The 25,948-nt window shown below is 35.5% G+C and overlaps 1 protein-coding gene and 1 pseudogene across 3 annotated transcripts; one reads left to right on the top strand and one right to left on the bottom strand.

The window, feature by feature from the left end:
* Positions 1-3,879: 3,879 nt before the first annotated feature.
* On the top strand, positions 3,880-8,333 carry LOC114289483 (uncharacterized). 2 transcript variants are annotated; one of them, XM_028233234.2, is made up of 8 exons: positions 3,914-4,319; positions 4,932-5,031; positions 5,685-5,780; positions 5,921-5,973; positions 7,266-7,314; positions 7,533-7,647; positions 7,738-7,785; positions 7,995-8,333. In XM_028233234.2, exons 1-7 carry the CDS (start codon positions 4,087-4,089, stop codon positions 7,752-7,754), a joined length of 663 nt encoding a protein of 220 aa, XP_028089035.2. In that variant the 5' UTR covers positions 3,914-4,086; the 3' UTR covers positions 7,755-7,785; positions 7,995-8,333. The 2 variants fall into 2 exon arrangements, with proteins under 2 accessions (XP_028089028.2, XP_028089035.2); XM_028233227.2 differs by lacking the exon at positions 7,533-7,647 and having other exon boundaries at positions 3,880-4,319.
* A 505-nt stretch (positions 8,334-8,838) lies between these two features.
* Positions 8,839-25,623, bottom strand: LOC114288933 (putative protein phosphatase 2C 2; annotated as a pseudogene). Its single transcript, XR_014350318.1, has 5 exons — positions 25,605-25,623; positions 15,435-15,610; positions 15,092-15,327; positions 14,616-14,977; positions 8,839-9,200 (listed from the first exon to the last, which is right to left on the bottom strand). The product of XR_014350318.1 is annotated as a putative protein phosphatase 2C 2 (transcript).
* Positions 25,624-25,948: the final 325 nt, after the last annotated feature.

Below are 25,948 nucleotides of genomic sequence, written 5' to 3'. Positions count from 1 at the left end.
ATCACTTATTTGTTGTGAGATGATGGAATGTTGACACTATTATGGTTTGTGTCATAATGATTAGCATATGATGATGTCAACAGGCAAAATTGGCCCACTCACACGAGCAACGCCCTTGGCGCTTGAGAGCGAGCAAGGATGTGATTAGTGGTTTATTTTTATTTGGAGCCAAGAGAGGCTTAAATTATCCATTATGTATGTCGCCTTGGTTACAACCAAGATGAGGTCATGACAAGGACCAAACATGGATGTTAGTACCCACTTTCCATGTTGTGCCTGTTATGATTAGCCAGATGCGAGATCTCATTTGGCGCTTGGAAGGTGAGCAAATAGAGAATTCGAGTTAGGCGCTAGAAAGCGACTAGACTAAGATCTATACGGTATATCGAGTATGACGTCACTCTTTTGGAAGAGTTATTCCATCGTAGCATGTATTCATACTATATATGCTTAGCGACCGAGTAATGAGGTAAGAGAATGGATCCCTGTTTCCTCACCGTGTGAGTCTTACGTGTCATTATTGATATGACTTTCATTTATGTACCATTTTGTGACCTTTGACTATGTTATAAGGTAAGGGATTGATGTTCTGCTACTTTGGTATGTTGCCTGCGATCATGTATGATTTGGATTTAAGGGACATCACTGGGAAAACGGTCAATCCTAAACTAAATGGCATAAGGGCAAAGGGAAGATCATCTAGTATTACACCACTATTGTATATTCACTGCCGACAACTCACACCACTCTGTATGAGAGGCGGATTGAGTGTGAATATATTGTAAGAATTGAGAGGGTCAAACATGCTTTTTTGAGGGATTAGAGATGTCTTTTGGATTAGTGTAATTAGATCGATTTGGGGTATATGAGACATTATTTTTATTTTTGGGTTGATGTCTCTATGTTAGCTCATTTTTGAGTTTCTAGTATAGAGCTCCCACATGCAGGTGTTTCTCAGTGGTCACACGGTGCACTGGCTAGCATGAAATTGTTCCTTTTTTTTTAGGGAGATTGAAATAGAGATGTGGCTGTGTCATGCCAACTCATGTGTGAGTAGGAGATGTTAGAAATTGGGCGCCCATGTGGTATGACCCATGACCCTTTTGAACATTATCCATGTAAGTTTTGAATTTGAATTCAAAACCTATTTGGATAACCCACTCTTGATATCTATATCTATCATATCAACTGATATAGATAGATTGATATATATGGTTATAAATCTGATTATATATTTGAATAATATATTGATATCAGATACGTTATGTGATTTTTAACCTATAACCTTTTTATATACTCTCTCTGTCTCTCTCCCATTAAAAATAACGATTTTTGTACTGTGACTTGTGTGGGTGATACTCATATTCCACTGTTGGGTGTTCATTATTTGCATTTTTAAAGCACGTGATTTACCCACAAGATTCTTAGCTTCAGGTTCTATCACCTAAGATATGACCAAATAATTTTTACCCATTACGTTATACTTGTTTTACATTTTCAATAATTGCTAAATATATTTTTTCATTCATCAAATTATCGAAAATTGTTAAACGATTTTGCTCCTTCATCAAACTATTCAAAAATTTAAATATAAAATTACAAATGAATTGTATTTGCATAAACCGTTAATATATATATATATATATATATATATAAAAGAGAGTAGAGAGTGAATGACCTGGGCTTAGACATTGAGGAATGTGGAGGCTCCTCAAGAAGTCACTTCCCTAAAGCAGGATTGGGAGTCTATTGATGGAAGTATAAATTTCTAGTGATGTGCTGCAGTTTATATAATCTTGTGGCACATCTCTTGGTCGCTGACAGATGTATGTCATACATCATTTTGCAATTGTCCTCACTTTGCTGGTTTGTTTTCGCACACTCCAAAATCCAAGTTTACATACATATTGACATATTGTCTGCAAATAAATGTTTCGATGGATCCAATGATCTGAAAATTATATATATATATATATATATATTTGGCTGTAACTAGGAGAGGGAATATTAGGCCTGCATGTGATGTTACATTGATTTCAATTTTATTTGTCCACTTTTCTATTTTAGCCCATTTTAAAATGTTTGTATAGTTTCTATTTTAAATATTAACTTTCGTTAGATTTTCAAAATTATTTACTATAAATCATTATAAATACATTTCAAAATTCAAGAAAAAAGAGCAATGGTGATAAAAATATTTTAAAATTTAAATTAAAATAAAATGATTGTATATCTCCTTACTATAATCAATAAACAAATTAGGGCAGTGAGTGAGAACAATTGATACTAGTATTTAACCAGGGCAGGGCAGGGCAGGCCAGGCATGGCCCAGCATTGGTGGGCAAGGGAAGGGAAGAGTCAAATGAAGAGTCAGTCCAGTCCTAAAGGGAAGGGAAGAGTCAGCTCGTTTGGTTCTCGTTTTTAAAAAATAATTTTTTAAAAATTTTATGTTTTATTTTTCGTATTTTATTATTTGTAATGAATTTTTTTAATATTTTAAGTAATTATTTTTTAATTTTTAGACACATGTAACATAAATACATTTAAAAAGTATAATATTTTGTAAATTATTTTTAAAAAATACACTAAATGTCAAAAAATATAAAAAAAAATGTAAAAATTCAGTACATTTTTCATATTTTTGTATATTTATTAATTTTTTAAAATATTTTTCATAAATATTTTATTATTTAAATGCATCTAAGTAAAGTATATTTAAAAAAATTTAAAAATACTTAAAATTTAAAAAATATTTATTAAAGACAAAAAAAAGAATATAAAAAATAAGAAAAATTTAGGTTGCGTTTGGTAGTGTTTTGTAAATGTGATTTGAGAGTATGAGTTGTATTTTGAGTTTGTGAGTTGTGGAATTATAATTTTAGTGCAGAAAATTTTTTTGGTTATGATTTTTTAATAGAGTGTTGAATTGAGTTTTGAACGTTTGATTTGACATGTGAAGTAAGAAAATTTGTTTGGTTATGAGTTTTGAAAAGAATTTTCAAAACTTAATTTAAATTGTCATAACTCATAACAAAACATACTATTTTCACACTATTGAAAATTCTGATCAATACTCATAACCAAACTTTTTTTAAAATTCAATTAAAAAAAGTATTATTAGCAGAAATAACATTAATCAATTTTTTAATTGAAAATACTACAAAAGAAATAATTTTTTTTTTCAAAATAAATATTCAAAAAATTTAAATAATCTAAAAAATTTAATAAGTAAAAAATTTAAATAAATATTCAAAAAATTTAAATCGTAAAAATTTAAATAATTTAAATATTCAAAAAATTTAAATAATTTAAATTTTTAATATTTTAAATTTAAAAACAACTCTACACTCAAATTGTAACCAAACACATAAAACAAAACTCAATTAAGAAATTATTTTTAAAACTCATAACTAAACACATAATTTAAAATTTCATACTACTTTCAGAGCTCTACCCTCAAATCGTAACCAAATATATAATAAAAAAATTAAAATACTTAAAAATATTTTTATAAAATAGAGTTTGAATTTATTTTTATAAAATATTTTAAAATTAAAAAAAAATAAAATCATAATATTTAAAAATTAAAATATTTAAAAATATTCAAAAAAATTAAAAAAATAAAAAAAATAAAAAAAATAGTAACATATTTAAATATTAACATATTTAAAATCTTAACAAAATTAAAATATTTTTAAAATATTTAAAAAATTAAAATATTGATTTGAATTGAGTTTTGAAAAGAATTTTGAATTATATATTTGGTTATGAGTTTTGAAAAGTAATGATTATGTTTTGAATTGAATTTTAAAAAATATATGTAAAATTATAATTTAAAAGTTTAAAATAAATATCACACTCAAATCAATGAGTAGAATTATAATTTGAAATAACTTAATTTTAAAAAAAAAAAAAAACTAATTCAAACAAACTGAACTGATTATATTCTATCTATCCAATCCAGTCCAGTATAGTATCCAACCAACCATCCATCCATTCGGACGGTTGGAGATTTTGGTTGAAGGGGGTGGGGTGGGTTAGACTTGAGAAGGAAGGAAGGATCCAATCCGATCCAATCCATAAAAAATGTCTTCGGCGGCGGCAATCTTTATTTCAACTCCAAACAACCACCACCACTCCCTTCTTCTCAGTTCCAGAAGCTCTTCCGTCATCGGCCAGATCTGCGTCGGATTTCGATACCCACTTCCACATGGGACCCACAGCAACAACAACAACAACAACAACAAGAGGACTTCATCTTCTTCTTCTTCTTCAATCTTCAAACCCTTTTCCCCTGTCATGGAATGGCAGGATTGCACGTAATTTTAATCTCCCCTCTCCCTTTCTTTCCTTCCTTCCTTCCTTTCTGTGTTTTTCCTTTCTTTCTTTCTTTCTTTCTTTCTTTCCCACTTCCACTTTATTATTATTATTATTATTATTATATTCATTTTACTACAATCAGATCAGATCTTCTTCTTGATGTCGCAATGGGCTTGTGTTGTGTGAAACTCCGATTCTAACTCCCTTTTGGGAATCAATCAATCTTGTTAAAATCTTGATTCCTTGCACCCACTCGGTTTAGTCAAAAGTAACTCAATTTCCTTTATTCAACTGTCTTTCTCTACAACCCCCTTCTCTACTAATTCATATAGCTCACCCTAATCACTTGGGAACGACTTCAAGATTTTGTTGAGTTTGGTTATTTATTAATCCATGACACTCGTCATTCATTTGCATATTTAATGCCCTGCCCATGTCATTACCATTTTTTACTTTTTTTTTTTTTTTTTAAATATATAAAATGTGTCTATTAAATTCTTTGTTTTTTCCCCAAAACAATAAATGTTCAAATCCATGCGTGTGGTTTCTCATTAGTTTCCCCAAGCTTTCTGTGCTGTTGGTATTAAATTGAACTATGTGGACTAACACAGGATTAAGATGGATATAGACGTCCCTGCTTCAGTTGCCTATAATTGTTATTCTGATCGTGAAGCCATTCCCCGCTGGATGCCCTTCATTTCATCTGTAAAGGTGTGTGCGTGAGCAACTGCATTTACTAGATATTCCCGTTGCCCGTGTGGTGTTGTAACTCAATTCTATACAAGTCACTAAACTAGATTCTTTCATTTCAACACCCTTGAATGTGAAGTTGAACTTGTAATGGATTGCTATCATAAATTTATTTTCTTTTTCTGATAGTGAAAGATGAACGACAAAAGGGGTAATTTTCCAAAATCTCATTGTTCTCATTACTCTCACTGGCTGATGTGACTTCCTAATACTGCTATATTTTTCTCCTTTATTTATTTGCCATATAATTACAACTTCAAATTAGTTTTCCACCTGATCTGATATTTTGATCTTCTTGGTTGTAGTTTCTGATTTATCCATATTAGAACTTGCTTCCACTAAGGTTGCTGGTTTGTTGTTTTGACTACTGCTCTCAAGGGGAACCTTACGTGCTGATGCCCTAAAGAGGCACTTACATGTCGTTTGGTATTGGTAAAAATTAAAAATTAGGAACTAGAAACTAGAAACAAAGGCTTTGCTTTCTATTGCCAGTGATACAGGGTTTGGTCAAAACCTCCCACTTGAGGGCATTGTAAAAATTAACTCAACTAACTGGTTGGGGGGCTGTAGATTTATATATCTGAGGGAAGTTTTTAACTGATCCCATCTCACAGATTTTAGAAGATAAGCCTGACCTATCACAATGGTCACTAAAGTATGAAGCATTTGGCCGTGATATTGAATTCTCTTGGCTTGCGCGAAATATGCAGGTAAGGATGTCTAAAACCTAACTTTTTTCCTTCGCGTCTTCTCAAACATGCTTTCTTGTATTATCTTAGAACTTAGAAGTTCCTTGATTCATATTTGTGAGGTTCCCATTGAAGTTTTTCTTTGTTTACATTCTTTGCAGCCCATCCCCAATCAGAAGATCCACTGGAGATCTCTTGATGGTCTCCCTAACAGGTAATTGGAATTCTTTAACAGGCATGCATAACATTACCACAAATGCGTATGTTAAATCCGTCTAATTCTAACTAGTGAAATTATTTATTCCCTCAAGTCTTTTTATTGGCTGTTGTATTTGGTTTTAACATTGTAGCACATGCACAATTTTCCTTAGGGAAACCTCAAACCCTACCTTCTTCTCAATAGCTACAGTCCAATGATATATTGCAGTGTTGATGTGATAAAATTGTCCCAACAAACTAGTAACGAACTTTAATTATGTAGTAAAAGGCATGCTTTAGTACATTAAGTGCTTTGGAGAGTGTGGAAACGAAAAATATTGGCAAAAATACACAATACAATTATATCGCTGTCAAACCTGATGGGCAAAGCCTTGGATATGATATAATTGTGCTGATGTGCCTAAATCACCCTCACCAATGTCTAAACCCCAAAATAGCAGGGCTCCATGTGGCCAGACCATCAGGAAATTAGTTATCAAGACAAGAAAGAATATCTTCAGAACATGATATTTTAGAAGTTATTACCATGTTTCATGTGTTAACAATTTAAATGTGAAAAAATACAGTCCAAAGAAAGTACTTAAAAGAGCTCAATGATGTCATATTATTCACAAAAACTTTATAAAGATACCAATAATCCTGCATCCATGCTAGGGTTAGTAATTTCATGGAAAAAAACATTAAGTTTATTGGTTTGTGGCAAAGGTTGTAGCCTGTATGAGGGTGGTTCCTTGCACTGGTGCATTTCCCATTTAGTAAGCATTTTTGAGGGGGAAAATAAAGGGATCCTTGGGCTTCCTTAGCTTTCAAGTGAACCTAAAGCTCTTAAATTCTCACAAAGCAAACACTTTGTCTGATGCTGTTAATTAAGCTTGTCCCTATTCTGCCATTGCATCGCTCAAATTATGTTTTGTTAGTCTGTTCTCTTATTTTGCTAAATAGTTTTCATCATGGATCCTGGTACAGTGCAAATCTGTCTTGGTTCATTGAGGACTCAATTGGGTGCAAATTGCCATTTTTCTATAAATTTTCGGATTGCTTACACACACATTTAATGCCTTGAAATTATTTTTGCATGTACATTGGTAAGTTGGTGTAGCACTGGTGTACTTGTCAATGAAATCTTTAATATTATTTTTTCCATTTCATGGATAATATAGGTATACTTTTAAAATGAATCCTTTCATACATATATGTGTATGTGCATGTATGTGTGGTATTTATACACGCCTGTGTGTGCCTTATGATTGATATCGGAATCTTGATAAACTTCTTTCTTTGTGGCAGAGGAGTTGCACGATTTTTTCCGAAAGGTCCTTCATCATGCGTTGTAGAAGTGAGGCTACCCTTCATAATATTTCTATTTGTCAGTCTATCATTATTGTTTATGCCTTCAACGACTATCCTTTTATGCCTATCATCATTAATTTTCATTGGCGACTGTTTAATCCATCTTTGGATAGCACAGTCCATCCATGCGATTACTCCTTAGTAGCTCACATTAATCAAGTTGAAGATTTCCATAATATGGCCACTGTTCTCCTTTATCTGTAGAGAGGGACCAAAAGGAAAAAACATATGTTGGATTGGATGGGTTGGGATGGACATATATTTGGTCCCGGTGCTTCCTTTCCACGTGGTGGCAATGAGGGGAACTATAAAAGGGGGAGTGGGCACAATATTCCTTTATTCTTTTTCTCTTCCCCTCAGATGGTTCAAATTTAACTCTGAACTTACAATTGTGATTTCTCCATTTCAGCTAACTGTCTCATATGAAGTTCCTCAAATCTTGGTTCCAGTGGCATCAGTAAGCTTTCCAACTCAGAATTAAAAGTTCTTTCATTTAATTTTAGAAGTTCCATGTTGGACTACTAACCCTGAACAGAAACTAAGAAAAAGGCAAAATAACCATCGACTGACTATTGAGATTTGATATTTTTTGTGTTATATTTGCCATGTAAGATATTCCAATTATTTTCCAAATAAGATCTTCCTCTTATGTTAAAACTTTTTCAGGCACTACGACCTTTTCTTGAGAGCTTACTCGCAAGGGGTTTAGAAAGATTCAAAGAGTTGGTAAAAAGCTACTCTACAGACTGAACCCCCAGGTGATGTGATGTCTCTATACTGTGAGACTTGGGTGGTATGTGTATTAAGGCAGAACATTCTCTCTTTAGGAAGAATGTTTGATCATGTTCAATTGTAATGAATCTATATATTGTAAAAGAGAAACTAAGAGGTCTCGATTTTTTCATCCATTGAAGCTATGGAATGCTTTCTGTTTGTTTATGAGGGTCCTGTAGTTTATGAAAGTTAAAAAAGCAAAGGAAAAGTGCCTATTATTTGGAACAACAATTAAATGTTGCAAAATCTTGGTCAATCTTTTACCTGTTTACTGTGCTCCATGTGCTCTTCTAGTTTGGGTTTGTTTAAGCCAAGCATGCATTGCTCGAATTGTTAAACAAAGTCAAAAATTTTAATTCAAGTTCTTCATTCAACAAATAAACTAAACTTAAACAAAATTTAAACAAATCAAGCTCGAGTTGCATTGATCTTTCTGTATTGAAATGAAGTTGCTTCAGTGAAAAGTAGATCATGAGAAACATTCATCACATAGATGGCTAACAAGAATGACCAAAAGATTTGAAGGACAACGAAAAAATGGCAGGAAGAAGACAGAAAAATAGGAACACTAGTCACTGAAATTATGCAATTTAAGAAAGTTTTATATACAAGAAAGCCAAATAGTAGATACACAAACCAAAAAAATTTATAATTAATTATAGACCACTATTGCCACCGTCCACCTGACAATATAATTATGTTATTATGTACAAGAACCCAAAAGCCAAAGCCCACCAAAGCATAGCAGGCAAGCACAGCTGGGTAGACAGATTCCCTACAAAACTGCTACTCTGCTACCTGCTTTTTTCTAACATACCTGACTCCTCAAAACAAACGAAGACTTTAAAATAATAATAATCATGACAATAATAATAACAATGTACATTCAACAGTGCCAACCATTGCCATCCAAAAAGTTCCTCAAGTTGCTCATGGCCTCTCCAGATAGGCAGCGCCTCAATTTCCGATGTCGTACTGGGGATGGGTCTCTGTGATCAAGGGAAGAGAAACAGACAACAATAGCAGTGAGACTGTCAAAAAGTGTTGAGACGCAGAGCCTCCATCACACGGTCCATTGAGCATTTGAAACGAGAGAGACTGAAATGAAAACGAGAGAGACTGAAATGAAGGATTTTGTATATTCAATATATGTTGTTGTGTATCTGTGTTTACAAGAGAATTAGGCCTCTCTCTTTATAGAGAGCAGAAGGGTACAATGGAATACGAAGGCATAAGGTAATATATTACAATAATATCAAAGTGAAATCTAAAGTTGAAAGTGGTAGTGGGTGTTGGCCTCCTTTACAGCTTTGCTGGTTTGTGGGTGTTGGCTTTACAGCTCCTAATGCACTGTGATGTACATTTACAGCTACTAAGGCATTATATGAAAGTGTATTATATGTTAACAGCTCCCCGCAAACTCAAGGAGGGTAGGCATCGACCAAGTTGAGTTTGGAAACAAGATCACGGAAGCGCTCAGGAGGATGAGCCTTGGTGAAAATATCAGCAGGTTGATCGGTAGAAGCAATAGGGAGAAGATGAATAGTACCACGTGTAACATGCTGTCGAATGAAATGACAATCAATCTCAATATGCTTGGTGCGATCATGAAAAACATCATTGTGAGCAATCTGAATGGCACTCTGATTGTCACAATAAAGTGAGGTAGCGCCAGAAGAGGAAACACCCATATCAGTGAGGAGCCAGCGAAGCCAGAGAAGTTCCTGAGTAGTATCAGCAAGAGCTCGGTATTCAGCTTCGGTGCTAGAACGGGCAGTGAGGGATTGTTTCTTGCTACGCCAAGTAAGAAGAGAATCCCCTAAGAAAAAACAGAATCCCGTGGTGGAGCGTCGATCCGTAGGATCCCCAGCCCAATCAGCATCAGAAAAGGCACGCAGTTCAAGAGAGGAGGAAGCAGAGTAGTGAAGGCCATGGAACAGGGTGCCTTTGATGTAGCGAAGGATGTGGAGGAGAGCAGTATAGTGGGGAGTGCGAGGAGCCGACATGTACTGACTAACAATGTGAACAGCATAGGCAATGTCAGGACGAGTCACTGTGAGATAGACAAGACTACCGACGAGCTGGCGATAAAGAGTCGCATCAGGGAGGAGAGCCCCATCGAGAGGAGTGAGACGAATCTGAGGATCAACTGGAGTAGATGTAGTTTTGCAATCAGTAAGACCAGCACGAGCCAGAAGATCGGATGCATATTTGGCCTGAGATAAATAAGAGCCAATCATGAGAGACTTCAAGGCCTAAAAAGTAGTTAAGAGTACCAAGGTCCTTCATCTCAAACTGACGGTGGAGAAAACTTTTGAGGTGGAGAATACCAGCTGCATCATTACCAGTGATAATCATATCATCCACATACAGAAGGAGAAGAGTGGTGCCATGAGGAGTAGTCCGTATAAAGAGAGCAGAGTCATAGGAGCTAGAGGTGAACCCGAAGTCATGAATGGTAGAACTGAACTTAGCAAACCAAGCGCAGGGTGCTTGCTTGAGGCCATAGAGGGCACGCTATAGTTTGCAAACCTTCTGAGGGGGAAAGTTAGACCCAGGTGGAGGTTGCATATAGACCTCCTCAAGAAGGTTACCATTGAGAAAGGCATTTTTGACATCCATTTGAAAGAGCGTCCAGTGGCGAGCAGCAGCAACAGCCAGTAAACTGCGAACAGAGGTAAGCCGAGCAACAGGGGAGAAGGTTTCCTCATAATCAATCCCATATTCCTGGTTGAAACCCTTGGCAACAAGACGAGCTTTGTAGCGTTCAATAGAGCCATCAGAATGAGTCTTGATTTTGTAAACCCATTTGCAGCCAATCGCAGTTTTGCCAGGAGGAAGATCAACAAGATCCCAAGTATGAGTTTTGTCCAAAACTTGAAGTTCCTCATCCATAGGAGGTAGGTTCATAAGTAGAAAAGGCAGCAGACCCAACAATATAATCACGAAGGTGGATAGGAGGTTGAGTTACCCGGTGTGGTCGACCCGAAGGAGGATCAGTGGGAGGAAGAACCGGTAGAGAAGAAGGTGGTGCAGGGAGAGGTGGACCTCCAGGGAGAGCAGTCTGATCGGGAGCAAGAGTGAGCAAGGGCGTCTCAATGAAGGAGGAACCTGTATCAAAATCATCAGAGAAGAGATCGATGGAAGGATTAGTAAACAGTACATTAGTGGAAAGTGCAGGTAAGTGAAAGGAGGATAGGGAGGAAAACATTTGGTGCTCCCAAAAAACGACATGGCGGGAGATACGAAGACGTTGAGAGAGAGGGTCCCAACAGCGAAAACCTTTATGTTCAATTCCATACCCAAGAAAGCAACAAAGACGAGAACGAGGTTCAAGCTTGGTGCGTTCATGAGATTGAAGGAGAACAAAGCAGGTAGAACCAAAAACCCGAAGATTAGTATATGGAGGGGGAGTGCCATGCAGACGTTCAAAGGGAGTTTGATTATGGATGACAGGGGAAGGAGCACAATTGATAGTGTAGACAGCAGTGAGGGCAGCTTCCCCCCAAAAGCTTTCAGGGCAGGAAGAAGAGAGAAGGAGAGCGCGAGTAGTGTCAAGAATATGCCTATGTTTCCGTTCAGCACGACTATTTTGCTAGGACGTGCCAGCACAAGAACGATGAGGCAGTGTACCATGACTCTGAAGAAAGGAAAGGAAATCTGAATCCCGATATTCCATAGCATTGTCAGAGCGAAAAAGTTTGATGGTTTTTGAAAATTGGGTGTGGACCATTTGGGCAAATCGATAATAAAGAGTTTTGAGTTCAGACCGAGTTTTCATGAGAAAAATCCAAGTAAACCGTGAAAAATCATAAATAAAAACAACAAAATAACGAGATCCCCCCATAGTAGTAGTAGGGGAAGGTCCCCAAATATCCGAATGTATAAGATCAAAAGGTGCATAGGAAACGGAAGTACTTTTATTGAATGATAAAGCAGGTTGTTTGGCAAGTTGACAGGGTATACAATCGAAAGTATCTGGAATTACATGACCCAATTGTCCACTAGAAACCAAAGACTTTAAGCGATTAATAGAAATATGCCCTAAGCGACAATGCCAAAGATAAAAAGGAGATAAATGAAAAGGAGATAATGAGGAAGCAGATGCAGGAGCAGCGATCTGAGGAGAGTCAGGAACATGAAGGTGAATGAGCTCATAGAGACGTCCGTGCTTACGGCCGATCCCCATAGTCTGCCTTGTCTGAGGGTCCTGCACCAAACAATGAGTAGCAAAAAAGGTGACAGTTAGACCAAGTTCACATAATTGGCCAATAGAGATAAGGTTTAAAGTGAGAGCAGGGATATGATAAACTTGAGATAAAGTTAAAGAAGATGTGGAAACAGTACCAATATGACGGACAGTCATGAGAGAACCATCAGCAGTTTGAATTGAGAGAATATGAGGAGATGAAGAGATGGAAGAAAATATAGTTGAACTGGAGGTCATATGATTACAACAAGCAGAGTCAAAACACCAAGAAGAGTTACCTAGAATTACAGACAGAGCAGTTTGAGGAGGTGTACCAGAAGGGGAGAGAAGGTGTTTGAACATAGCCTCGACATCCGTTGGAGAAAAGAGAGGGGTAGATGGAGCAGGAGACTCAGAAAATCCCTCAGCGGCAGCAGCAACAGTGGCAGTGTGATGAGACTGATGCCCAGAATGAGACTGATTCCTGGAATGATGAAAGCTCCCCCGAGGAGAACCACCGCAAGAAGGGTGGCTGTTGAAGGATGAGCGGGATGGATTGCGAAAACAATCCTGTTGCAGATGACCAGGACTGAGTTTGTTGCAGTAGCGGCAGGTTCGGACCGGGCAATTGACCAGGAGATGTGTTGAAGGAAGGCCCCGATTCTGACAATAGAGGCAGACAGTGGTCCGCTGGGTGAATGATGGCCGGTGCGAGGGAGTGGCAAGAACAGAGTCCACATGATGAGTTTGGAGAGTACCAAGACGAGTCTCTTCTGATAGCAACTCAGAAATAGCTTGTTCCAGAGTGGGCAAGGGATGGCGATGAAGAAGAGAGGCACGTACGGGCTCAAAAGATGAAGTGAGAGCCATGAGAAAGTGCACCAACCTTTGTTGATTACGATAAGCAGTGAATAAAACAGCATCTTCTCGGTGAGGCCAAGTCAGTTCGGAAAGAGCAAGCTGATCCCAAATGGAGTGCATTTGAGAAAGGAAGTCATTGATGGACTGACTAGATTCTTGGCGCATCTGATGAAGTTGGTTCTAAAGTTGATATTGATGAGCAAGACCAGTAGTCTGGTATCGGTCTTTCAAGAAATCCCAGATGTCTTTGGCAGGAGTAGTGACAGAGTCAAGCTGAAAGCGACCAAACTGAAGACTGATAGAGGTAACAGAAGTATTGCGAAACCAGGTAATGATTTGGTAATTCTTACTGTTCCAGTCCTCAAGGCGATCTTCATATGTAGGAGTAGCAGGAGAAATAGTGGTTTCAGCAGTGTCTTTTACCGGTTGGGTCATGTCCCCGGTGATAATTCGCCAGAGCTTCTTTCCTTTGAGGAAGGAAGATATGGCTTGGGCCCATAGAACATAGTTGGAACCATTCAAAATAACGGAAATGGGATGGGAGGCATCATGACGATCCATAATAACAGTTGAGTAGGGCTAAATTGATGGTGATAGACCTGTAGGAGCAAAATTAGGTAAAACAGAGTGTACCAGTGAGTCCGGAAGGTCGAAAATAGCTAGGAAAGGTGGGCTGTGTAGAGATGATGTCAGCAGGATGAAAAATGATGTCAGCGGCGCACGTTAGCAGAGAAGGCGTGCGGCGCACGTTAGCAGAGAGGGCGTGCGGCGTAGATTAGCAGAATGGCACACGCGGGTGCACAATAGCGGAACGGCGCACGCGCGGCTCACGGTAGACAAACGGCGCACGCGGGTACACGGTAGCAAGCCCGGCGCACGAGAGGGCAGGTTGGAAGGCGCGTGAGGGCGCGTGTGAGCGTGGCGACGGAGGCAGAGACGCGCCAAGCAAAAAAGCGGCGCGTGAGAGCGCGTGACGGCGTTTCTGGTGATGGGCTTGGTGCCGTTGGAATCGTAAGGAGATTCCGAGCTGTTTGGTGTAGTTCCACTGTGCACGGGACTAAGCACCAAAATTGAAGGATGCCAGAGTTGTATTTCTGGGCTCTGATACCATGAAACGAGAGAGACTGAAATGAAAACGAGAGAGACTGAAATGAAGGATTTTGTATATTCAATATATGTTGTTGTGTATCTGTGTTTACAAGAGAATTAGGTCTCTCTCTTTATAGAGAGCAGAAGGATACAATGGAGTACGAAGGCATAAGGTAATATATTACAATAATATCAAAGTGGAATCTAAAGCTGAAAGTGGTAGTGGGTGTTGGCCTCCTTTACAGAGTGGTAGTGGGTGATGGCCTCCTTTACAGCTTTGCTGGTTAGTGGGTGTTGGCTTTACAGCTCCTAATGCACTGTGATGTACATTTACAGCTACTAAGGCATTATATGAAAGTATATTATATGTTAACAGTTCTGGGTCATCATGTCGTCGCAACCCACGGCGCACCAGGCTAACCGCATGGTGGCTTGAATTCCGTCACACCCGATGATGAGGAATTCATCATCCTTGGTGAGAACCACTTGGCAAAATTCTGGCTCTGCAATGAGAGGCGAGGATGAGCCTCGAGGAAATTTCATATCCCAATCCCCCATTGCTCGGGTTACTGATAAAACCCCATTGAGATAACCATCATCAATGTACCCACCCAATTCTTCAACACGCATCTGCTCTGATGCATAATTTGGTCTGTGCTCTTGAGACATCTCAATTGCTATGCCTTTCCTGCACAGAACTGCTCGGCAATCTCCTACATTGGCCACCATTAAATACCTGAAATAGAAACAGCATCATCAATCACGACCCGTGTCTAAAGGACCAAATAAGGCTCAAAGATTCTGCAGTATTGTAAATGGAAATAAACCAGGTTCTGGAGCATGAATTCACCTTCCTAATATTAGATCTGCCAGTGCCATTGTCCCCAAAGAACTGCTTACACTACAGTCATCAGCCAAAGCTAAGTCAGCCAAAAGAAATGCTTTCCGGAGAGAAATCTCAACCTCGAATAGGAAGGCATCATCAACTTTGGATGTTTGAGGAAATTTGGCATCTTCAGAAAAGAATCTGAGTACATTTTTCCTAACATAAGCTGCAGCTTCAGGTCCTCCATGGCCATCAAATACCTACACAGAAATTAATCTCCATCAGTGAACTCTGTGTTTATTTTCAAGCATTGAAAAAAATGACCACACACAAGGCTGTAAAAAGTTTAGGCTTGACAACTACTCACCCCATAGATGGCACTTGGCTTATGAAACACGAAAAATGACCCCAAGTGTGCGGATAAATCATCAATCCTTATATGCTCATCCTCCACATACCTTCGGGATCCAATGTCTGCAAAGCTACCAGAACGAATGCTAGGGACAAATTGCAGTGTAGCAGACTCGAATGGTTTCAAGAGATCTTATGTCCTAAAAAACAACAGGTAATAAGAATTGTATTATGTGTGTAAACCAGATGATTTAAAAAGTTTTATATATGTATGGAATGTCAAGATAGAACACAATATGCAATATGAATTGCAACATCTAATAAGAATTATCATATTTCTTTATATCATATATGCGTTTCATAATTATAAGAATTGGTTTTATAACGGATACGAGACTCAATGGAGCCATTTTACAAATAATCTCATGGATTTATTGGTGCTGCACTTCCTTTTTCTTAGCATTTGAAAAGAACTAAAAATACAGTGGGTAGATACAGTCAGAATCAAAATAAATAAACAAATTATTGGTGACATAGGAGACATCTATTTTCCCTAGAGAATTTAATTGAATAGTTGACCCAATCCCTCATTTGAAGCACCACTCCACTTCAATCGGTATTTTTACAGGGAAAAGCAAACATGAGACATTCTCACGAAACAGAGTATAGCCCAGTTACTTAATACTGTGGCATGAAGAGGAGAAATACTACAATATGAGGTAGCAAAAAAAAAAGCCCATGCCTAGGTAGACAGCTTTACATCCGCCTTTTTTTTTTTTTTTTTTTTTTTTTTTTTTGGGTGAAGGGGCTGATTCTCTTGACTAGAACCTGCGCCACATCCGCCAGGCAATAAGCGTTTGCCATCATGTGCCAAGTCATGACTTCTCCAGAGGTAAATAAATTTAGTAATCTTATACTAGTTTTATATGAGCGAAGGACTGGGTTTCAATCATCGCCTATATTTTCTAGAGATGGCTTCCACAAAATTCATGTCCATAGGGAAGTGTGGACGGACAAATTTCAATGCTAGGGTAAGCCAAAACAGGAAATAAATTTCAACTACATAAACTTCTAATTTTTTTAATAAAAAAAAAAAGAGAGAGAGAGAAAGGATTGAAACCGGAAATTTGGTAGTTCTAATTTCTTGTTAGAATTCAAAATAATAAATGTAAATGGGGTAGAAAGTGTTGTGCTATATGGTGTCTTCAGATTGGAGATATTCTACAATTCATATTCGTAGAACAGTAAATAAGCATATCGAATATGGATCCACAAGGTTAAGGTCACAGAGACAAACCCTAGAAAATATTATTCAAAACCCACATGGAGATGGTTCAATGTCCAGCATCCAGAAACCTCCTCCCATTAAAAAAAAAATTGAATACAACGGTGATATCATATCATTGGTATCACCATCCAATAGCTTCTTGTTATTTACCCTCCTATACATATGTGGCAAAATATGTTGAAAGTAAAGTTCATCCTCCATATATATGTTTATTATTGGTTAGTGATAGCACGTGTCAAAAATGACATGATATTATCATGACATTCAGTTTGTACACGCTTCTGTCACTTTCATGGTGATTGAAAGAACCCACCTTAATAATCATTTACCTTTTCTTTTTCAAAAAAAAAATTTCAATCCTAATGAGCATAATAATGTTACTCAAATGCCAAAACAAGAGTCCATTTGGTGCAGCTTTATTATCATTTTTATTGTCTAAAAAACAAAATTAGGGGTTTTTTTTCTTCTTTTTATTAGAGCATCCCTAGCAACTCCCTTTTAATAGTTTTTTGTTATTATTTGGTTTTCCCAATAGATCCTTTATCCAACCCCCAAATATAAGTGTTACTACAGTGACTCCTTATTTATAGAGAGTCACGGTAGCTCCCTCATATCCGATAAATTCTTATTTTATTTCATTGAAGGCGCGAAGGGGATGTCCTCCCGGATGTCCCCCCAAATGTCCCGTGAGTGCCTGCAGCTGGAGAAGGAAAATGCCCAAAATTGGCCTGACCGATCGATCGCCCGGTTGTCCGACTGGTTGACCGCCCTTCTTTGTTTTCGACTGCTTTGATCTACTGCTTTGCTAGTGCTGTTTTGCACTCTGTCTTGGACGGCAGGTTGATTAATTGGTCAGCCGACCAAAGTAATTGGCTTCCAACTTATTGTCTAGCCAGCCAATTAATTTGGCCGGCCAGCCACTTTATCTGCTGTAATTATTTGACTTTAACAAGAAATATGGAGTTGCCTTTGAGCCTCCACTTTTGACTTTATTTTATATTATTAATTTCAATGTTTTTCCAAATGTGTATTAATTATATTGTTTAATTATTTTTATTAAAAAAATTAAAATTAAAAACAATTAAAAAGATTATTTTAATAGAATAAAGAAATAATAGAGAATTTGTTAGGGGAAGTAGATGAAAAAGTGATTCTTAAAATAGAGAATGATTTTTTTAATAATATTTTAAAATAAAATTTAAGTAAACTGTTGGGATGCTCTTAGTCATTGTTTAGAAATTCGGATCGGACCGGGGACCGGACCTTGTTTTGGTCCGAAAAATCCTCTAAACCCGGACTAAGGACAAAATCGAATAAATTGAAAAACTGGTAGACCCGGAGGTCGAATTGCCAGAACCAAACCAGGTTTGGAGACCCGACCGATTCTATTATATATACTTTTCTTTTCTTTTTTTTGTCTTCAACTTTTTTTTCCTTCTTTCTTTCTTATATATATATATATATATATATATATTTCAAAATTTTGATTAAAAATTATTCTTTCATGAGACTCCTCTCATAAGGAGGAGTCTCATTAGAAACTTGAAGAGATTATGAAAATCTATTGCTATTTATAGGAAAAGATTTTTAAAAAAGAACCTACATAATTTTATGTGGGATTCAATCAAATTATTTGAATCATATTGATTGGAGGTAGAGTTGAAAATTTTATTTCCTTTCAAAATTAAATTTAGCATTCAATCAATTTGTTTGGAATGAATGTTAAAAAATTTTAATTTTTTTAAAACAAGTGACTTTTTCTTATCAATTATAACTTTATTAAATATTATTAATAAATACTATGTAACAATTTTTATTTTTATTTGAGTATTTATATGTATTTTATTTATTTATAATTTATAATTATATAATATTAATTATGGCGTCACGGTTCGATCGCTTTGACCCGATAATTAAACCGGTGACCCATTCATCCGATCACAAATCCGATTTTCGAAACATTGTAGTGATCAAATGACAAAGTCAATCTGAATTTTGTATGCTCTACGTAGAACCCTGCAAACTTATTTGTAGTTGAATCGGAGCCACGAATCGGGTCACAACTTGGAGGCGAAAGCGGCAATGCGATGGCCAACTCCAGACGATGATGATGACGGTGATTAGTAGTACAAGACCGGTACGCTCTGTTGAATCACGGCCTCTGCTTCAGCTACCATATTGTCTTGAGATCGTAGCAAAACATAGATAAACTCACCCTCATGATAAAATATATGAAAAATCGAAATTAAATTTGAAATTTCGTATAAACTAGAATTTGATTTGGAAAATGCTTATTGGTCTGTTTGGTAACATTTACGTTTTCAGTTTATATTTACAAAAATTTTATAAATTGATTTTTGTTTATTTTTAGAGAAACATAAACTACAAACGCGTTTGGTAATTGACAAAATATTTTAAAAAATTTTAAAATATAAAAAATAGTGAGAAATGACAAGTGGCGGCAGAAGACAGTGGTGGAAAGTGGTGACGGTGGGTGGTGGATAGCGGGTGGGTGGTGGCGTCGGGTAGGTGGGTGACGGTGGCGGATGGTAGCGAGTGGGTGGTGGTTGTGGTTGTGGTGGTGGTGGTGGCGGGTGGTGGTGGTGGTGGCAGGTGGGTGGCGGATGGTGAATGGTGGTGGGTGGGTGGGTGGGTGACGGTGACGGGTGGTGGGTGGTGGTGGTGGTGGTGGTGGTGGTGAGTGGTGGATGGTGGTGACAAGTGGGTGGCGGATGGCGGGTGGTGGTGGATGGTGGTGGCATGTGGTGATGGTGGGTGGGTGGGTGGGTGACGATGGTGGGTGGTGGTGGTAGTAGTGGTTGGTGGTGGTGGCAGGTGGGTGGCGGATGGCGGATGGCGGGTGGTGGTGGGTGGTGCGAGTAGGTGGCGAGTGGTGGTGGTGGCGGGTGGGTGGGTGACGGTGGCGGGTGGTAGCGAGTGGGTAGCGATGGTGGTGGTGGTAGCGGGTGGTGGTGGTGGTGGTGGTGGGTGGGTGGTGGGTGATGGTGGTGGTGGGTGGTGGTGGTGACGGGTGGGTGGCGGCGGGCGGTGGATAGTAGTGGCGGGTGGTGGGTGGTGGGTGGTGGTGGGTGGATGGCAGATTGGTGGTCGTCGGTGGTGGTGGTGGTGGCGAGTGGGTGGCAGGTGGGTGGTTGTGGCGAGTGGATAGCTGGTGGGTGGTGGTGGCGAGTGGTGGGTGGTGGTGGGTGGATGGCAGATTGGTGGTCGTCGGTGGTGGTGGTGGTGGCGAGTGGGTGGCAGGTGGGTGGTTGTGGCGAGTGGATAGCTGGTGGGTGGTGGTGGCGAGTGGTGGGTGGTGGTGGCAGGTAGTGGTGGGGAGTGGGTGGCGGTGGCGGAAGACGGTGATGAAAAATGGTGGCAGGTGGTGGCTAGTGTTGGGTGGTAAAAAAAAAAAAACTCAAAACTCAAAACAAAAACACATTTTTTGCGTTTATATTTTTTGGCCAAATTTATAAACTGAGACCACTGATTTATAAATCAAAAATTTACCAAACAAGTTTTTATTTGAGTTTTTCAAATTTTTATAAATATAAACAGAAAATTAAAAACGTAAGTGTTATCAAACGACAACTCCCAACTTTTCATAAAATATTTAATAGAAATTTTGATATCTCTAATATTACTCTTTTAATTTTAGCTTCTTATTGTTGGTTTGGTGAAAATTTAATTTTAGGCAGGTTTTTTAAATGTTTTGTGCGGTTCTGAAAAATTATTCAATTCAATAAAATAAAAAAAAAGGTTGACAAGTTTGCTTCTTTATAAATTTTTTTTAACAACTTTGTTAAAATTATTTTTATCTCATAAATTATATTAATTAATCTGACACAAGTTTTTTAAATTTAAAATAAAAAACTGTAGCAAATAATTTCATAAATTACACCAAATAGCAATATTTGACGCTATGACATTAATAAATAATTATATATATATATATATATATATATTAAAAAGTGGTTTTGACGATCTTATCATTTCTTAGTTTAAAATATTTATTATTTTAATTTCATATTCTTAAAAAAGAAAATTCAATTTGACTCACAGCCTCCGTTTGGGAAGTGGGTTGACTTTTTGATTTTTTGACTTTTTTGACTATTTTAGTCTGGGCTAAAAAGTTTGGTTTGGGAAGAGCTTTTTGACTTTTTAGCTTTTTTGACTTTTTTTGTGAGAAAAGAATGTAATGATTATAGGTTGGATGTGATATTTTATTTTTTGTGGCTAAAATAGTCTATTTTGTCTTTTGTGATTAAAATAGCCAAAAAAGCCCCGTTTAGCTCTTGCCAAACGGAGCCACAATGATATAATAGATATTAACTTTTGATCGATCATATCCTCAATTATATAAGACCTAACGCTTTTATCAGAAGTGAATTTGTAACGGCCTAAAATTGTAGATCTCTAACATCTCTAATTATAAAATAATACTATAACACATTATTTAAAATAAATTTTATATTTGCAACACAAATACAGTTAATTTTATTATAAATTAATAACTACTAATTAACTTGATTTGAGCCAAAAAAAGCTGTTCAAACATTATAGGCTTTATCTGGTTTTAGCAACAAAAATTTACTTTTTAGTTATTCATAAAACCATCTTCAACCTAACACTAATTTTCATTAAATTTAAATTTAATAAAAATTTTTTACCTTTTATTGCTTTAACTCAGTACCAAATATTCAAATTATAACTACAGATCATTTTCACCACTAGACAACAAAGGTTGTCCCCTCGGATGACCACCTCCTTGCAAAAATTTGTAAAAAAATTACACTAGCCGATCGACCAGCCAGACATCCGCCCGATCGTCCGTCCGGTCAACCGGTATTTTAATAAAAGTTCAAAATCCCCCGTTAGAACGCATAATATCAAATAGAATTTTTACTCAAATTTAGTATAAAAAAATATATATATATATAACATTAGAGATACTCTAAAACCAAATATTGTGATTTTTTTTTTCCTCAACTTATTTAACTGATAATTGAAAAAACAAAATTAACAAGCGTCAACCTGTTTGGAAACCATTACAAAAATTTATACTTTGATTAATTTTTTATATATATTTAGTGAATTTTTTTAATTATAATTCATTTTTTAAGTATTTTAAATTTAGAAGACTCTAAAAAGTGAGTTTAAAAATAATAAAAAAAAGTTAAATAAAAACAAAAACAAAATCTAAATGCTACTGAAAATTTTCTAAAAACAAAAAGTGTTTTTTTAGTATTTGAAAAAGTAACAGAATTTTTAACAATAAATTTATACTATTTTTTTTTTTCAAAAAAAAATTACTGAAAACACATTTGCCAAACCATTTCTTATTTTCATTTTTAACAACACAAAACTTCTCCAAAAGCGTGTGTTGCTAAGGCCTTAAGGCCCATTTCTTTTGGAGTATGAGAGGGGGATTGAAATTAGAATAGTTATGGGTCTTATTTAATGTGTGTTTGTTTACAGAGTTGAGGAAGGGACTGCTAAGCTGAAGAGTTTAGGATAGGCCTTGCAGATGGGATTCGGATGAGCCTCCAGGACTTGGTATTAGAAAAATAATATCATAATTTTTAACAATAAATTTATACTATTTTTTTTTTCAAAAAAAAAATTACTGAACGCACATTTGCCAAACCATTTCTTATTTTCATTTTTAACAACACGAAACTTCTCCAAAAGCGTGTGTTGCTAAGGCCTTAAGGCCCCGTTTGTTTTGGGGTATGAAAGGGGGATTGGGATTAAGATAGTTGTGGGTCTTATTTAATGTGTTATTTGGTTACAGAGTTGGGGAAGGGATTGCTAAGCCGAAGAGCTTAGGATAGGCCTTACAGATGGGATTCGGATGGGCCTCCAAGACTTGGTATTAGAAAAATAGTCCGGTGGACTAGAAAATTTTTATTTTTATTTATTTTTTATTTTATTTTTTACATGTCGAGCATTTTTTTTTGAACATTAATGTTTAATTTTTTATATTTTTTGTTAAGTAAAAATCATTATTATATTTATTTTATTATTTTCTGAAATTTTTTATTTTATTTTTATTTTTTTTAAATTTCGTACATGTTCGGCATTTTTTTTTAAACATTAATGTTTAATGTTTTTGTATTTTTTTATTTGTTTTATTATTTTATATTTATTTTCTATAAAAATAATTTTACAATCCCTACACTAACAACTATTGTCAAAACAAACACAATTTTACTTAATCCCCTCACTAACAATCCCTTCACTATTAATTCCCTCACTATCAATCATTTTCATTCTACTTCTAAAAACAAACGAGGCCTAGGTCATATGCCGACACGTGAATTTTGATAGGTGACTTTGTGGAAGCAAGGGGTAATTTCGCTCCAGTTGACCAAAATACCTGTTTGGTTAGGAAATTTAAAAAAGAAAAAAAATTGCGGAAAATTATATAAAATTTGAGTATATTTATTCATATTTTATTTATTTTATTTTATATTTTTTCAAACCTATTCTCAAATTTCTCAACTATATAACGTTAATAAATCATGTTAATAATAGTTTAATGAAAAATTAATGAATTGATCTGATTAATGACTTGCTCCATCCCTTCTTGTGAGGTATAATAGAGGTGTTTGGTGAAAATTGTTTTAATTTAAAAATTGATAATTAGAAAATAGAATTTAAAAATATTTTTTTTTCCAACTTTTGAAAAATTATTATTTTTTAACTATTTTTGTCTAATAAGATATAAGTTATAAGCAGAAATTACATCAAACAGCTTAATATAAATTTCTAAATTAAAATAAACTATAATCTGCTTTTAAAATTCTCACTAAACACCTCAACAATGGGAGTTCGAATTTACAAATCTGCAACACCATTTTTTTATTATTATCCAGTCACCATTTAAAAATTAATCAAATCAGTTAGTATATGATAAATGGATGAAAAAACTACTCGAGATAATTTCCTTCTAAATTTTGCTATAACATTATAAATTTCAATCATAAAACAAACATGCTATGCCATTATTATTTTTTTCCAATTCCACTCTTTTAAATTGTAAAAAATAAAAAAATAAAAAATAAATATTAAAAATTTATTTTTTATATTATATATTTTTACACACTTTGCATGATACATTAAAGGGGCACTTTTTTCATAAATATATTTTCGCCTATTCATGTTTTATTTAGTCTACATTATTTTCTTATATTCCAGTAAATCCTATGGGTGACATAGTTACCAAAATACCCCTAATAATATTTATATTTACAGTGTGAATGTTCCGTGATGTGAATGTTCACACCATTAATGTAAATGTTAACATGTCAATGTGAATATTCACACTGTTAATACAAATATTCACATTGTAAAATACAAATGTTCACATCATCAAATTACTAACTGTTCAAAAAATATTTGTAATTGTAGAAATGTCTATAAAATACTTTAAATATGAGAATTAGGATTTGATAGATCAAATATTCAAATAACATGACTTATTTGAATACAAGAATATCTTATGGACTAAGTGAGTGTTTGGGAAATGAGTTTTTTTGTAGGTTTTTTTAGTTGTAGGATATTATTGGAGAAATTTTTTTTTGTGTTTGGGAAGATAGTTGAGTTTTTTTATGGTTGGATGTGATGTTTGTGAGAGAAAAAATAAAATGATTATGGGGTTTGATGTGATATTTTGTTTAGATTTGTTTTTTTTTGATTTTGTAACCAATCTGTCTTTTAATGAAAAAAAAAAACCAGTAAACTTCATTCCCAAACAACGCCAACACTTGAAAAATAATTTTAAGATAAACAACACCTAATGCTTGAAAAATGATTTTCTAATAAATCTCCCTACATTGGGGAAACTAACAATAACATTTTTATTTTTCATGTTAAATAATATATTGTGTATATATATATATATATATATTAGTGATGGACACACACTATATATGTGCGATTTGTAATTATATATGATAATTATAGAAATTATTTGAATTAGTTAAAAATAATTAAAGCAATTTATAACAGTTATCATGATTTTGAGATAATTTATTTTTTATTTTTTGCGATATCTACACCAATAGAGGTTCTTACTTTGTATGTATATATATATATATATATATTTCGTTAATGGGTATTCAAGATTTTTGTCTCAACTATTTCCCATGGAGTGCTTGATGCCATACACAGGACATGAGAAATTACAAATCAGTGATCTATTTACAAATTTATTAAAAAAATTATAACTTTAATTATTAAAATTGACAAAATTTACCACTAATTTGTAAATTTTTTTAAAAATACATTGGAGTGCAATTTATATAAAAATAAAAAATAAAAAAATTGTACTCTAAAGAAACATTTAAGATAATTTAAAAATATTATAATTTTTTCTATTACATATACTTTTATATGGATGTAAAACTTTTAAAATCTATTGACATGTTGGCTTTTTGGCTTTCGAAAGTTATTTTTGTAATTATGAGCATGCCAGCAAGAATCAATCAGTCCTTACAGAATATTAATTGCCAACCAATTATCAGACGATTGTGTTTTAGTTCTTTCAGCCTCAATGAAAAGAACTTTTACTGGTAGCTTTGTTTAGGAGAATTAAGCAAACAATGATTAAATGAAGAACAATTATAGTATTTCATTAAGCAAAATGAAAGACTTACAAAGATCCAAATCAGCCTCGTAGAGGTTTACAACAACAAGCTACTTGAAAACTACTCCTATGAACGAAATGCAGTGCAGGAATTTGAAGTACAGAAATGTAAAGAACAAGAAATATAAAACTGAAAGGAAATAAAGTAGAATAAAACCGGTTTTTCGAATTTGAGTTTGGGGGCACTTTCTGGGGCCTTCTCTGCTATTTATACTTCTCACTGAAAACCGTCGAACTGTATTTCTAACCATCGAACCGCCTCTCCATGATCGCTGATCATGTTGCTTTATAGTTAGCTCCACTATGCCAATATTTGCTGCTAGGCTTCCCTCCTAATTTTGAATTTAAATACAAGTAACCGTTGAAACCACATCATTTTGCATCTCTTTGCTGATCCAGTCCTACGCAGATCTTATAAAAACCAATACTAACTGCCACGTGTACGATTACGATCAAAGGTTTGAATTGTTTTCTCGCATTGCCCTTATCTTGCCACGTGTCGAACTGTGATTAGCTTATACAAAATATGTAGCCAACATTACCCCCCGCACTAATATACCCAATACTTGGTAATATTAGTGGAGCAAGATAT

The sequence above is a fragment of the Camellia sinensis genome, chromosome 14 (genome assembly GCF_055761805.1).
Source record: "Camellia sinensis isolate YWXY chromosome 14, ASM5576180v1, whole genome shotgun sequence".
NCBI classification, from domain to species: domain Eukaryota; kingdom Viridiplantae; phylum Streptophyta; class Magnoliopsida; order Ericales; family Theaceae; genus Camellia; species Camellia sinensis.
Note: the sequence above shows the minus strand (reverse complement) of the source record. Positions and strands in the feature narration are given on the sequence as shown.